At 37.0% G+C, this 13,141-nt stretch overlaps 2 protein-coding genes across 2 annotated transcripts; both read left to right on the top strand.

The window, feature by feature from the left end:
- Nucleotides 1-283: 283 nt before the first annotated feature.
- Nucleotides 284-1,264, top strand: LOC118713515 (putative olfactory receptor 52P1). The gene has a single exon (XM_036428146.1). It carries the CDS (start codon nucleotides 299-301, stop codon nucleotides 1,262-1,264), a length of 966 nt encoding a protein of 321 aa, XP_036284039.1. The 5' UTR covers nucleotides 284-298.
- A 7,665-nt stretch (nucleotides 1,265-8,929) lies between these two features.
- LOC118713491 (olfactory receptor 52N4) lies at nucleotides 8,930-9,913 on the top strand. Its single transcript, XM_036428119.1, has one exon. The coding sequence runs from the start codon at nucleotides 8,935-8,937 to the stop codon at nucleotides 9,898-9,900; it is 966 nt and encodes a 321-aa protein (XP_036284012.1). The 5' UTR covers nucleotides 8,930-8,934; the 3' UTR covers nucleotides 9,901-9,913.
- The last annotated feature ends 3,228 nt before the right edge of the window (nucleotides 9,914-13,141 follow it).

Raw genomic sequence — 13,141 nt, 5'->3', positions numbered from 1 at the left:
AACAAGTATGATATATCAGGCATGATACAAAGCTCTTTACAAATATTAACCCATATAATTTTCTTAACAATCCTACGGGTTGTACTACTATATTAATCACATTTGATAGATGATAAAGCTTGCCTAACACTGTATAGCTAATAAGTATTACTCTAGTCTCACTGATACCCCTGTTCTGTGTTGTCTCTTCAGGTAATGTGACACAGTGTGTGAGTTTCTGACCAGATAAGATGTTCAGAACTCTTGGCTATCTCCTTTATTGCAGGAGCTGTTTTTTGCTTCTCATCTCATCCAGACCATGGAGTCTCATAATCACACTAATCTGGACACTTCTCTTTTCTTCCTCCTGGGCATCCCAGGAATGGAACAGTTCCACCTGTGGCTCTCACTCCCTGTGTGCTGCCTGGGCACTGCTACAATTGTGGGCAACATAACCATCCTGGTTGTTGTTGCCACCGAACCAGCCCTGCACAAGCCTGTTTACCTGTTCCTGTGCATGCTCTCCACCATTGACTTGGCTGCCTCCTTTTCCACAGTTCCCAAGCTCCTGGCCATCCTCTGGTGTGGAGCTGGACATATCTCTGCCTCTGCCTGCCTGGCACAGATGTTCTTCATTCATGCCTTCTGCATGATGGAGTCCACCGTGCTGCTGGCCATGGCCTTTGACCGCTATGTGGCCATTTGCTACCCACTCCGCTATGCCACTATCCTTACTGACACCATCGTTCTTCGAATTGGATTGGTAGCTATGGTGCGGGGCTCCATACTCATGCTCCCATGTCCCTTCCTCATTGGGCGTTTAAGCTTCTGTCAAAGCCGTGTAATCCCACATACATACTGTGAGCACATGGCTGTAGTGAAGCTAGCCTGTGGAGATACCAGGCCTAACCGCGTGTATGGACTGACAGCAGCACTGCTGGTCATTGGGGTTGATCTGTTCTGCATTGGTTTCTCCTACGCCTTTATTGCACAAGCTGTTTTTCGCCTCTCATCTCAAGAAGCTCGGTCCAAGGCCCTAGGAACCTGTGGTTCCCATGTCTGTGTCATCCTAATCTCCTATACACCAGCCCTCTTCTCCTTTTTTACTCATCGCTTTGGCCACCATGTTCCACTCCATATTCACATTCTTTTGGCCAATGTCTATCTGCTCTTCCCGCCTGCTCTTAATCCTATGGTTTATGGAGTTAAGACCAAAGAGATTCGGGAAAAGGTTATCAAGGTGTTTGTAAAGGGGCAGGGAACTGGTGCCAAGGCATCTGAATGATCCAGGAATATAGAAGAGACTTAGTCCAAAAGAAAAGAAGATTTTCAAGATTAAATAATCCTCAGTATTTGAAATTGGAAAGAAGTTTTAATAGGGTGATGATGCCTTCTAGATCATACCCAAGATTGAAAAATCACAGAGGAGGTCAAATTGGTTCAGCATTTTTAACTTCCATCTAACAAAGCATAACCTTGGGAGAGTCTTCCATCTAGATTACAAGAGCTTCTGCATTGTCAAAGAAACTTTCCTTAGTTCCTGGCCCTCTCCCAACAAAGAGGCATAGATTTCTAACCTCCTATTTTAGGCTACAGCTGCTATTTTGCCATCTACAAGGATCAGAAGATGGCAAAAGAAATCAGAGCTACATGAGACCATAGGAAGCCTGAAACAGCAATCAGAAAGAATATATGCACCCCTTTGTTCATTGCAGTGCTATTAATAATGGCTAAAAACTAGATGGGTGGATGAAAAAGCTTTGGTACATTTACACAATGGAATACTATGCATATGTAAAAAAGAAGAATCTCTTAACTGTGACATATCATGGAGGAACCTAGAGAGTATTATGCTAAGCAAAATAAACTAGTTTTTTTTTTTGTATTATTTGTCATTATGGCATTTTACTTCCCAGTTTAACACACATGCAAGAAAAATAAATTAAAACTAAAAGTGGAGACCAGAGTACACTATTGTTTTGTCCAAGACTAATGAAGAGTATACAGAATAAATAAGCCTAATAAATGAGACATTTCCTGTAAACATATACTGAGCTTATACCCCAATAAGAGACAAGATTCATTCTTCTCAGGAAAATATAACACTTTAACCAAAACATCATGCTCTTATTAACGAGATCACACCATACCATTAACAAGCCTTATAAAGAGAAATAATATAAGCAAACTCATCAGGTAACCAACACCTTGGTTAAAGGATAAGGAGCCAACAAGTCTCAGCAAATTGTCATGCAACTATTGGAATGAAGGAAGGGGAGCTCAAAAACATAATAGGATTTCATTTTGAGGGGATAATCTGATAAAAATGTCATACAAGTTTTACATGCAAGTTTATTTATTATGTTTCTTTTAGAGGGACATGTAAGTGTAAGATTATGTTTAAATGAATTAAATGCAGCTATAATCTACTTTTATGTAATTCTAGTAACCCTGTTTTGGAATTATGTACATTTAAATGAAAATACCAGTCTATGTTATAATACTTTATGATCATCTTTGTTAATACAGGTATAATAAATATATATATAAATATATTTACATATATTTAATCAAGGTAAGATATTCTAAAAGTTACTTCTAAGTTATAGAATTATAAAAAATTTAGTAACCTTTAAAAGGATTAGCCAAAAATCATATATACAGAACACATAGACACAGACAACAGTGTGGTAATAGCTAGAGAGAAAGAGGGGTGGTGCCCATGTGGAGGTGGGCAGAGCAGGGTAAAACAGGGATGGCAAAAGACTTTATTTGGGGTGATGGGCACAAATGCACTGTGCAGATGATGTTTTATTAAGCTGTATACTTGAAACTTGGATGGTTTTTCAAACCAATGTCATTCCAATCGATACCAATAAAAGGGTAATATGCTAATTAGCCCAGGAGACCCTATGGGAGACATTCCAGATGTCCTTCCAGACAAAGCCATGGTGGCGGGCCAAGGCAGAGGCAGTTATGGGCATTCAGGCCAGGAGGGGATGGCATTTGGGGTTAATCAGGTTGCCAAGGAGGGACAGTTGTGGGCAAGAAGGCTGACGAGGGGGCAGATGGGGCTGAGCAGGTTGGCAGGCAGAGTGGTTAAGGGCAAACAGGCAGGCAGGCAGGTGAGCGATTAGGAGACCGAGGTCCCAGATTGCGAGAGGGATGTCTGACTGCTGGACACCTCCCGAGGGGTCCCAGATTCAAGAGGGTGCAGGCTGAGCTAAGGGACACCCCTCCCTATGTATGAATTTAATGCACTGGGCCAATAGGAAATTCAATAAAATAAAATACCTATCATCCCAAATTATTTAATATATGTCGGTATTACTTTTACCTATTTTAAATAGGTAAAAAATTAGAATCAGTTACTTTCTAAAATTATTGTTGTCATCATGATTATTATTTTAGTTTTTACATATTCATCTAATTTATTTACCAATGTGGAAATGCAAGAAGCCTAAACTTTTGATGTCTTTCATAACATTCATCATTTTCCTTCCTTGAAAGTAAGCCTTTTAAGTCAAGGGCCATATTTATGTCTTTCCTAGACTATTTTGGAGAGTAGAAAAAGCTCAATAAACATTAATTAAATGGAGAAATTAAATATTTAATTAAACATTAAAATAAAAATGAATCACTGTGTGAAGTTAAAATATTTCATATTTAAATGCTTTTGAGGAGAAACCACAGTGGTGGCATAGGTAAACACCTATATTTCTGCCTCGCACAACAATTTCAAAACTACAATTAAAATACAAAATGTCTATCATCCAGAACCACGGGAAAGCTAGCCGAGTGGAATTTCTACAACTAGAAGGAAAGAGAAAAGAGCATTGAGACATGCACAAGTGCTGAAAAGCTGAGGTATGGAGGTGTGCGAATCGGGTTGGTGGTGGGCAATTGGATGTGCTGCTTTTTTCCAACCCAAAGGGAGACAAGCTCCCAATTACTCCAAAATCCAGTTTCTGGGGCGATGGTGGGGACCCAAACTCCTATGGGTAGAAGCAGAACTGTCGGCCATCGGGTCGGAAAGTGAGGGGGACTTTTTTGCAAAGGTGTGCCCAGCAATTATTGTTTACTGTGCTGGGAGCTGGATGCGGGGACTTGGAAATGTGGAAACACACAGAAGGCTGACTGGCAGCCATAGCTGTTTGACATACCCTAGCCTAGTGATGCCCTGATATTCCGCCCGGCACAATCTACAAACCCACCCAAGCTCTGAGCAGCAGCTTTGGCATATAAATGGCCTGCCCTATCGCAGCTTAACCCAAACAAACTGCAGCTCTGGACACACAGCTCTAAAACATCCAAATATTTCCATATATACATGCTAACACACAAACATACACTCACATGTGTTTATTCACTTAAATATGTACCATTATTTGGGCATTAATAGTGGAAAGTTCTCTTTTCCTTCTCCCCATAGAGATTAGCTTGATCCCCACATCAACACCTGTATCTATGATACTTTGAATTAGCCCCTTAGGACACATAACACACATTTTCATTTAAAGGCTCAGTTCAATAGTACAGAAAACAAGGACGTTAGAGATTGGCAGCTACGCATGTACATTTATTCTAAAATTATGATTATTTTGACCAAGATCCTGAACATCTGGACCAGATTGAATTCAGCTCACTGTTTTGTTATCCTGAAACTAAGGTATTTAAAGCATACAAAAGAGAGGTTCATTGCCACATTTTGATAAGATAAAATGGAGAGGGTATTTGAATGTATACCAAATGCTTTTTTTCCCCCTCAGAAATAAATTCTTTATTTCATTCACACAATTTGAAGGCAGACATGTGTAAAATTGAGTGTTCCTGGAAAACATGTGCTTTCCAAAATATGGTACTAATTGCAGTCTACTATCGTACTGATCTTGACTGTATTATTTCTCTATTCAAACAGGAATCTTTATTTCAGTAGTGGTAAAAATCATGACAAGGAGAAATAGGAGAAAAGAAAATAGTTTTTGACTATTAGAGCAGTCTTCAGATTATCTTCGCTTCTTACCTGTCCCTACCTTATTCCTCAAAATTATAGTGCAGTCTCCCTTGATTATTTTCTGGAGAGACAGAGCTGTAACTCTAAGGTTGTAAGGCATGAAGAGAGGTCCTGGAAGAGCATACTTACTAACATGTTCAACCATGTTTACTTTCTATTTCCAAATCAAATTACTTTGGAAAATCTGAGCTGTGCTCTCTTGGTGTCACTTTATGCTGTAGAATTTTCCTTATACACTATCAGATGATGATTTTAAAATAGTCAATTTTATTAATGAAAGGTAGAATGACCATTTCTTCTGATGGAACACAGAACTCATTTAGTGGCATTCAATTTATTTCTATGATGTTAATTTTTGTAAGCAAGCCTCAATCACTGTTGGTCTGAGAATACACAAAATTTTAATTTTAACTTATTTCAATATGTCACTTTCATGGTAGCATTTTTGGGTCCTGTTTTCAAATATTTGCCTATTCCAAATATCAAAGAGAATGTGCTTTTTTGTATTTTATCTTTAGTTCAATATTTTTCTAAAATTGTTTTTGTATATGATATGATTTAGAGAACAAAATATGTTTCTTTTTCTTTCACATATACCGTATTTTTCGGACCATAAGACGCTCCGGACCATAAGACGCACCAGTTTTTAGAGAAGGGAAATGAAGAAAAAAAGATTCTGAAACAAATATTGTCCTAAAATATTTTATGTGCATTAAAACCCAACATCACAGTCATAAACACATGTAATCAACCCTGTAAAGTAAACAGCAGCATTTAGAACCATTTTAGAGCCGGGCAAGCACACAGAGACCACACAGAGCCGGGCAAGTAAAAAAACTTTTTTTTTAAAGTATATGTGTAGGCTATATTTGGACCATAAGACGCAGGGACTTTTTCCCCCCACTTCTAGGGGGAAAAAAGTGCATCTTATGGTCCAAAAAATACGGTATTAATTGGCTCAGTAATACTTATTGAAAATAACATTTTTTCCCTCCACAATGTTCAGTGTTCCCTTTGTCATAGATTAATGGTTTAATGTGCATATCAATATTTGGTTTGAGTCCTGTATTTCTTGCAAAAGCATTTTCATCCATATTTAAAAGGATGGACAATCTGTTTTTAAAGGAAGTCACATAGATATTCCATATGCTTATTTTAGGAATTGAAAAATGAGGTTAAGATCCATGTATTTCATTAAGATACTACTTTTTTTGAACTTCTGATCTTAGATAATTTGAGAGGCCAAAAAACACTCAAAGGTGTTAAGTGAATTAAAAAATCAGTTATCAAATTTAGGTGTTCTAAGAAATTGGTGGAATTACCACCACATTATTTGAAAATGCTTTTATGGAAAATCAGATACACCATTTTCTGTTTTGGGTAACTGTAGGAGTATTGGGATGGTGTTCAATGGAAGCCAATTGGGTTGTGTGGGGAACTTGGTCATAGAGTTCCTTTCATGCTAGTGGGCAGAAAACCTACATAAAATTTCTTGTTGCTGTACTTTCTAAAGAATTATCTGCCTTTCTAATATGCCTGAATTTAACATGAATTCTCATTTTGCTCCCTGTTGGGCAGAGACTACAATATCTCAGTGTTTCCCCCTTCCCTTTTTTTACCCTCACTTCTCTGGGTAGGGGTAGGGTTGGAGGATATTTTCCTTGAGGGTAGAAAGAGGATTCTGACTTCACTGTTAAGCACCATAAAGTTAACTTATGACCCTCTGGACTCTTGTGAATTATTTATTCTCTATTACCAAGAAATTTTCTGTTAATTGATAATTACAAGATTCTTTATGATTTAGCTCCTGGCCAAATGTTTAGCTCATGACTTTCTCCCACCACACCAGTGAATTCTCACACACTTGATTGTTTTGATTTTCATATTTTTACATGTTTATTCTTCTCCCTGGAAATCCTTTTACAAATGAGTATCCTTATAATTTGTCTTTCTTCAAAATAGGTATCAAACCCTATTTCTTTAACATAGTCAATAGTCTGGTGCTCACTAAGGGGTTTTGTCCAGACTTCTGTTTTAGTTCTTGTTACATTTACTGTGATTATTTGTATGTATTTTGGTCTCTACACTAAATTCTGAACATCTTAAAAGATGAAAATGTGTCCTCATATTGTCACATTGTAGGTATTCAATAAATATTTCTGGGAAACAAAGATATTAATAAAAGAATGAGATGCCATTTCTTTGCCCCAATTATTTAGTTAACTTGAAAATAAGATTTTGGTGTAAGTGCAGAATTTTGGATTAATTAATTTTTCTTTTGAATGAGAAATAAATTTACGGTGTGGTTAGAAGTAAAAATATGAAATTAAATTTCTATTGACTCCCGCTAGAACCCAATTAAAATAGTTTCCATTGTTAAAGTTTGTAAACCCAAAAGGTCAGACAGAATAAGAGAGAAAATAACATATTATTGAATGATAAATATTATTGAATGATAAATATTACTGGAGAAACTATCCTAATTGAGGCAAAGTAAGAAGATCTTGTTAGTAAGGTATAATAATACCATGCAACTTTTTGTTTGTATGTTTTTGTATTTTCCAAAGATACCAGATGATCTCAGAAAGCAATGCCTAAAGATAAAATAGAATATTTCTTACAAGACAGAAGGGAAGAAATAATTTGTTACTATTGATAGGTTTATTATCTGAAGCAATGTTAGCTATTTTCAGTTATTACTATATATATATTTTCTGAATAAAAACATAAAAGCTTTTCTACAAATCTATCAAGATAAGGTATATTGAAAAAAGGAGGTCTTAAAAGTGAGAAGACTTCCCTAGGTGATTTGGTTCAATGGATAGAGCATCAGCCTGAGGACTGAAGGGTCTCAGGTTCAATTCTGGTCAAAGGCACATGCCCAGGTTGGCAGGCTAAATCCCCAGTGCAGGGTGCATAGGAGGCAGCCTATTAATGATTCTCTCTTATCATTGATGTTTTTATTTCTCTCTCTTCCTCTCTGAAATCAATAAAAACATATATTAAAGATAGATAATGACTCTTTAAACAACAACGATATTATTTTACAAAGTGATAAGACTGAATACAAAATGCTACCAAACTGTGAAACATCAAGACCAATAGAAGAATAACTAATTCAATATTTTCAAATACTTACAGCAGTACCTTAGTAATCAAAAATAATTATCATCCATTAATTATCAATAAGAATAAAATTGCAATCATCTGTTGGGTCATTGATAAGGAGATCAAAAAATCTTTTTCAAGGACATATCAATAGGGAGATGCATATAGTTTTAATAGTTAAGTAAGGTATCCTAACAAAGATTCTTTTATAGAAATCATACAGAATTATACTTTGTTGTTAATCCTCAGTGGACGATATTTTTCCCCCTTCATTTTTTTTAGAAACTGTAGAAAGGAGGGAGGAAGGGGGAGAGACAGAGGAAAACATCGATGTTGACCTGATACATTGCTTGCTTGCCTCCCACTAGCGCCCAGACATGGGTGAGGGATCAGATGTGCAACCACATACATTCCTTTGACGAGAAATAGAACCCATGAGACTGTGGTGTGGTGCACAAGTCACATTATAACCACTGAGATACACTGGCCTAGGCCAGAGATACACTTTAATATAAATATCTGAGGATGAGAAGCTCTTTTTTTTTTTTTTAAGATATTGAAGAAAACATATTGCCTATAATGAGAACTTGGATTACCTGATAAAAATTGGTTGAATGAACAGAAGAACTGATCAACAAATAAGCAACAAACAAACAAAAACAAAAAAGCTACTCCCTGGCACTTAGAAAACATGGTTGTGTGATCATTAAAATGAACTAGAAAATTTTAAGCATATGGTGAAAGTTATATAGTAACCATAAATTATGTTTTCTCTTTTCTTTTTCTTTCTCTAGGAAAAAAAAAAAACACATAAATTTTAAGCCTAACTGATCATGCTAAAGCTGAATAAAACAAACCTGCACCCAACCTCATTTATTCTTAATGGAATCCCAGGACTTGAAGACATACAAATATGGATTTCCCTCCCATTCTGCTCAATGTATGTCATGGCTATGATGGGGAATTGTGGGCTCCTCTACCTCATCCGCTATGAAGACTCACTGCACAAGCCCATGTACTATTTCTTGGCTATGCTTTCCCTTACTGACCTTGTCATGTGTTCTAGTACAATCCCTAAAGCACTCTGCATCTTTTGGTTTCATCTTACGAAAATTGGCTTTGATGAATGTCTGGTCCAGATGTTCTTTACCCACACCTTCACAGGAATGGAATCTGGGGTGCTTATGCTTATGGCCTTGGACCGCTATGTAGCCATCTGTTACCCTCTGCGCTACTCAACTATCTTCACCAATCCGGTTATTGCAAAGGGTGGGCTTGTTACTTTCCTGAGAGGAGTATTGCTTGTTATTCCTTTTACTTTCCTCACCAAGCGCCTTCCCTACTGCAGAGGCAATATTATATACCACACTTTCTGTGACCACATGTCTGTAGCCAAGTTATCCTGTGGCAATGTCAAGATCAATGCCATCTATGGTCTGATGGTTGCCCTTCTGATTGGAGGTTTTGACATCCTATGCATTACAATCTCCTACACCATGATTCTCCGGGCTGTGGTCAGCCTCTCCTCAGCAGATGCTCAACAGAAGGCCTTCAGTACCTGCACTGCCCACATCTGTGCCATTGTTTTCTCCTACAGTCCAGCTTTCTTTTCCTTCTTTTCCCACCGCTTTGGGGGTCATACAATACCGCCATCTTGCCACATCATTATGGCCAATATTTATGTGCTCCTGCCTCCCACTATGAATCCGATTGTCTATGGGGTAAAAACCAAGCAGATACGAGACTGTATCATTAGGATCCTTTCAGGTTCTAAAAATATCAAATCCCATAGCATATGAAAGAGATAATTTTCAGGAGAGCAGAGGGCTCCAATTTAGACAGGAGCCAATAAAATATTTTGAGAAGTACTACTTTTACCATGGAAATGAAGCATGTTGAATGGTGCATTTCTAAATACATATTGAGAATTTCAACATCACTGGCCAGCCCACCAACCTTTCTGTGTGAATTATTTTTTGTTTCTCACTCCATTGAAATATTAGTCTAATAATTAACTCACATTCCTTGGACAAAGTGAATTTATTAATTAATTACTAAAAACTAGAGGCCCGGTTCATGAAATTTGTACATGGATCGGGTCCCTAGGCCTTGCCAGCCATCAGGGTCAATGAGAACCTTCCAGTTGCTGGCTGGAGCCTTCATTCTGGCTGCCAACTGAGGCCTCCCTTTGTTCCGTGTTGCCCTCTGGTGGTCAGTGTATGTCATAACAAGCAATCAAACTTCCAGTCTCCAGGTTGAGTTCCTGAGAGGATGCTTTGCTTTGCATATTAGTCATATATATATATATATATATATATATATATATATATATATATATATGTATATATGTATGTATATAGATGTATATAGTTAAGCAAAGTGGAAGGAGATGATTTATTATAATTTCCAAATAGTGATTATAATTTACAGACTGAGAAACAGTTGTTACTTTCCTCTGGAAAATATTGGCTATATATTTTTAATCAGTATCAAAATACCTTTTTCAATCACTTGTTTCTAAAAGAGAAACAAGCAGGACTCCTACAAAGCCATTAACATAATCAGTTTGAAATCTCTAGACATATTATTATTATTATTACTATTATTAGGCTGAATAGGTCTCCCCTTTCCAGATCAGGCATATTATTTTCCTACAAACTAATATGATATCAATTTCCTTCCAGAGGGTCTTTGAAAGCATATAATCTGGAGGGTGAGGTTAATAGATCTCTTCAACAAATGTGAAAACTATCTATACTAATGAAAGCCCTCCACATGTCCTTCTGGACAAACTCATGGTGGAGGCCTAGGCAGAGGCAGTTAGGGGCCATCAGGCAGGCAGTGGAGCAGTTAGGGGTAATCAGTCTGGCCAGGGAGCAAGCAGTTAAGGGCGATCAGTCCAGCAGGGGAGAAGTTAAGGTTGATCAGGTCAGCACATGGAGCCATTAGGGGCAATCAGGCAGGCAGGCAGATGTCGTTAGGGGCAATCAGGCAGGCAGGCAGTTAGGCAAGCAATTAGGAGCCAGCAACCCGGTGTGCAAGAGGGATGTCCGACTGCTTGTTTAGGCCCTGGCCTCTAGCTTTATATATAAAACCATGAGTGGGGACTTGTTTCCAAATTGACTTGGTTCATCTTATCTCCACTTGTGAATCTAATAAATAATGTCTTTCTAATATGTGAGATTTTTCTAAACAGATAAAAAAAAGTGAAATAGCACTTTTACATTATTGTCTCATGATCTAAAACCAATTACATAAGAAGTATAGCATTAAGTGAATTTTTATTTGTATTTTTCTCTGTCAAACATAAAATAGCACACATTATTGCTCCCCAATTCAGTTAGTTATCCTCATCAAATTTTATTTAATTATTTCATTAGTCTTTACTTACTATCCCACATTTAAAATATATATATTTTATTAATTTTTTACAGAGAGAAAGGGAGAGAGATAGTTAAAAAACATCGATGAGAGAGAAACATTGATTAGCTGCCTCCTGCACACCTCCCACTGGGGATGTGCCCACAACCAAGGTACATGCCCTTGACCGCAACTGAACCTGGGACCTTTCAATCCGCAGGCCGACGCTCTATCCACTGAGCCAAGCCGGTTTCGGCACTATCCCACATCTTAAATCCTACAAATAATCTCACCCCCTAATATATAATTACTTTCTATGTGTTACCCTATTTCTGTGTTCACCTTTAACTCAAAATTTCTAAAGTAAGAGTTGGTTCCTAAACTGGTTTCTGTGCATGGAGAAACAAAAAGAAGAGGCAGACAGTTCAGTACTGGTAAGGCAGTATGTTCAATAACAGAAGAATTTAAATACAAGGCTTGTCTTGGGTGGCTGAAAGACAAATAGATCTGCATACCCTCCAACCAGAATTTTAAAAGTTACATAAAGGCTTTAACTGGGTTCAGTCAGCTAGGTCAGTGGTCGACAAACTCATTAGTCAACAGAGAGGCAAACCCCCCTCCAGTACATGACTTTTCATGCACCCGGCCTCTAGTAAATAAATAAAAGAAGAAATGGTTAGATTTGTGAAGAAATGGATTGATCCTGTATGTACATGTTTTCAACATGTGCCCCACAAAGTCTTACAGAAAAATAAACAACTTTGCAATAAATGTTACAATTTCTAATATTAATTTTTAAAAGTTTGCTTTCATTCTTTTTTAAGTTTTTATTTATTTATTTGAGAGACAGAGAAGATAGAGAGAAGGAAACATCAGTTTGTTGTTCCATCTGTTTATGCATTCATTGGTTAATTGTTGTTACATACGTACCCTTTTTATGTATAGAATTCTTAACCTCGACGTATCAAAACAATGCTCTAAGCAAGTGAATTCTCTACATAAATGCATGTTCACACTCAAACACACAACATTAAAATTACTTATTTATTTATTAGGCCATAGGAGTAAGAAAGGAAAGTTTTCATTCTCTTAGGGTAGGAGTTAGCTTCATTCCCACAACAGTGCCTGTGTCTCTAATGTGCTGAAATATTCCCTTGAGATATATAACACACATTTTTTTATTTAAATGCTTAGTTTAATAGTAGAAATATCAAGGGATTTAGAGGTTGAAGGCTGTATGTGTACATAAAAATAAACTCATGTAGAATCATGATGAGTTTTTTTTAACCAAGATCTTGAGCACCTGTATTTTTGTATTTTTCTCTGTCAAACATAAAATAGCACACATTATCGCTCCCCAATTCAGTTAGTTATCCTCATCAAATTTTATTATTCTGAAAACCAGAAACCAAAGTATTAAAGGACTCTATCTTGTGGAACTAGAAACAAAGTGTTTGGGTTTTTTTTAATTTTATAGGTAGTGCAATTAAGAGAAGAGAGTGTTTGGATGAATACTAATTGATTATTATATTCTTAGAAATACAGGTTTGATTCATCCACCAATTTGAGGACAGTAGTGTTGTGAAAACTTAGTTGATTTTTTTTTGGGGGGGAGGGTGTTCATTTCCATGTTCAGTGTAACTTTTGATTATGATTATAAATAAGTTACTTTCCTAATCA

The sequence above is a fragment of the Pipistrellus kuhlii genome, unplaced genomic scaffold (assembly GCF_014108245.1).
Source record: "Pipistrellus kuhlii isolate mPipKuh1 unplaced genomic scaffold, mPipKuh1.p scaffold_m20_p_9, whole genome shotgun sequence".
In the NCBI taxonomy this organism is placed as follows: domain Eukaryota; kingdom Metazoa; phylum Chordata; class Mammalia; order Chiroptera; family Vespertilionidae; genus Pipistrellus; species Pipistrellus kuhlii.
Note: the sequence above shows the minus strand (reverse complement) of the source record. Positions and strands in the feature narration are given on the sequence as shown.

Excerpts from the sequence above, each read along its gene's own strand:
- LOC118713515 (XM_036428146.1), top strand. The coding sequence starts at position 299 with ATGGAGTCTCATAATCACACTAATCTGGACACTTCTCTTTTCTTCCTC.
- LOC118713491 (XM_036428119.1), top strand. The coding sequence starts at position 8,935 with ATGCTAAAGCTGAATAAAACAAACCTGCACCCAACCTCATTTATTCTT.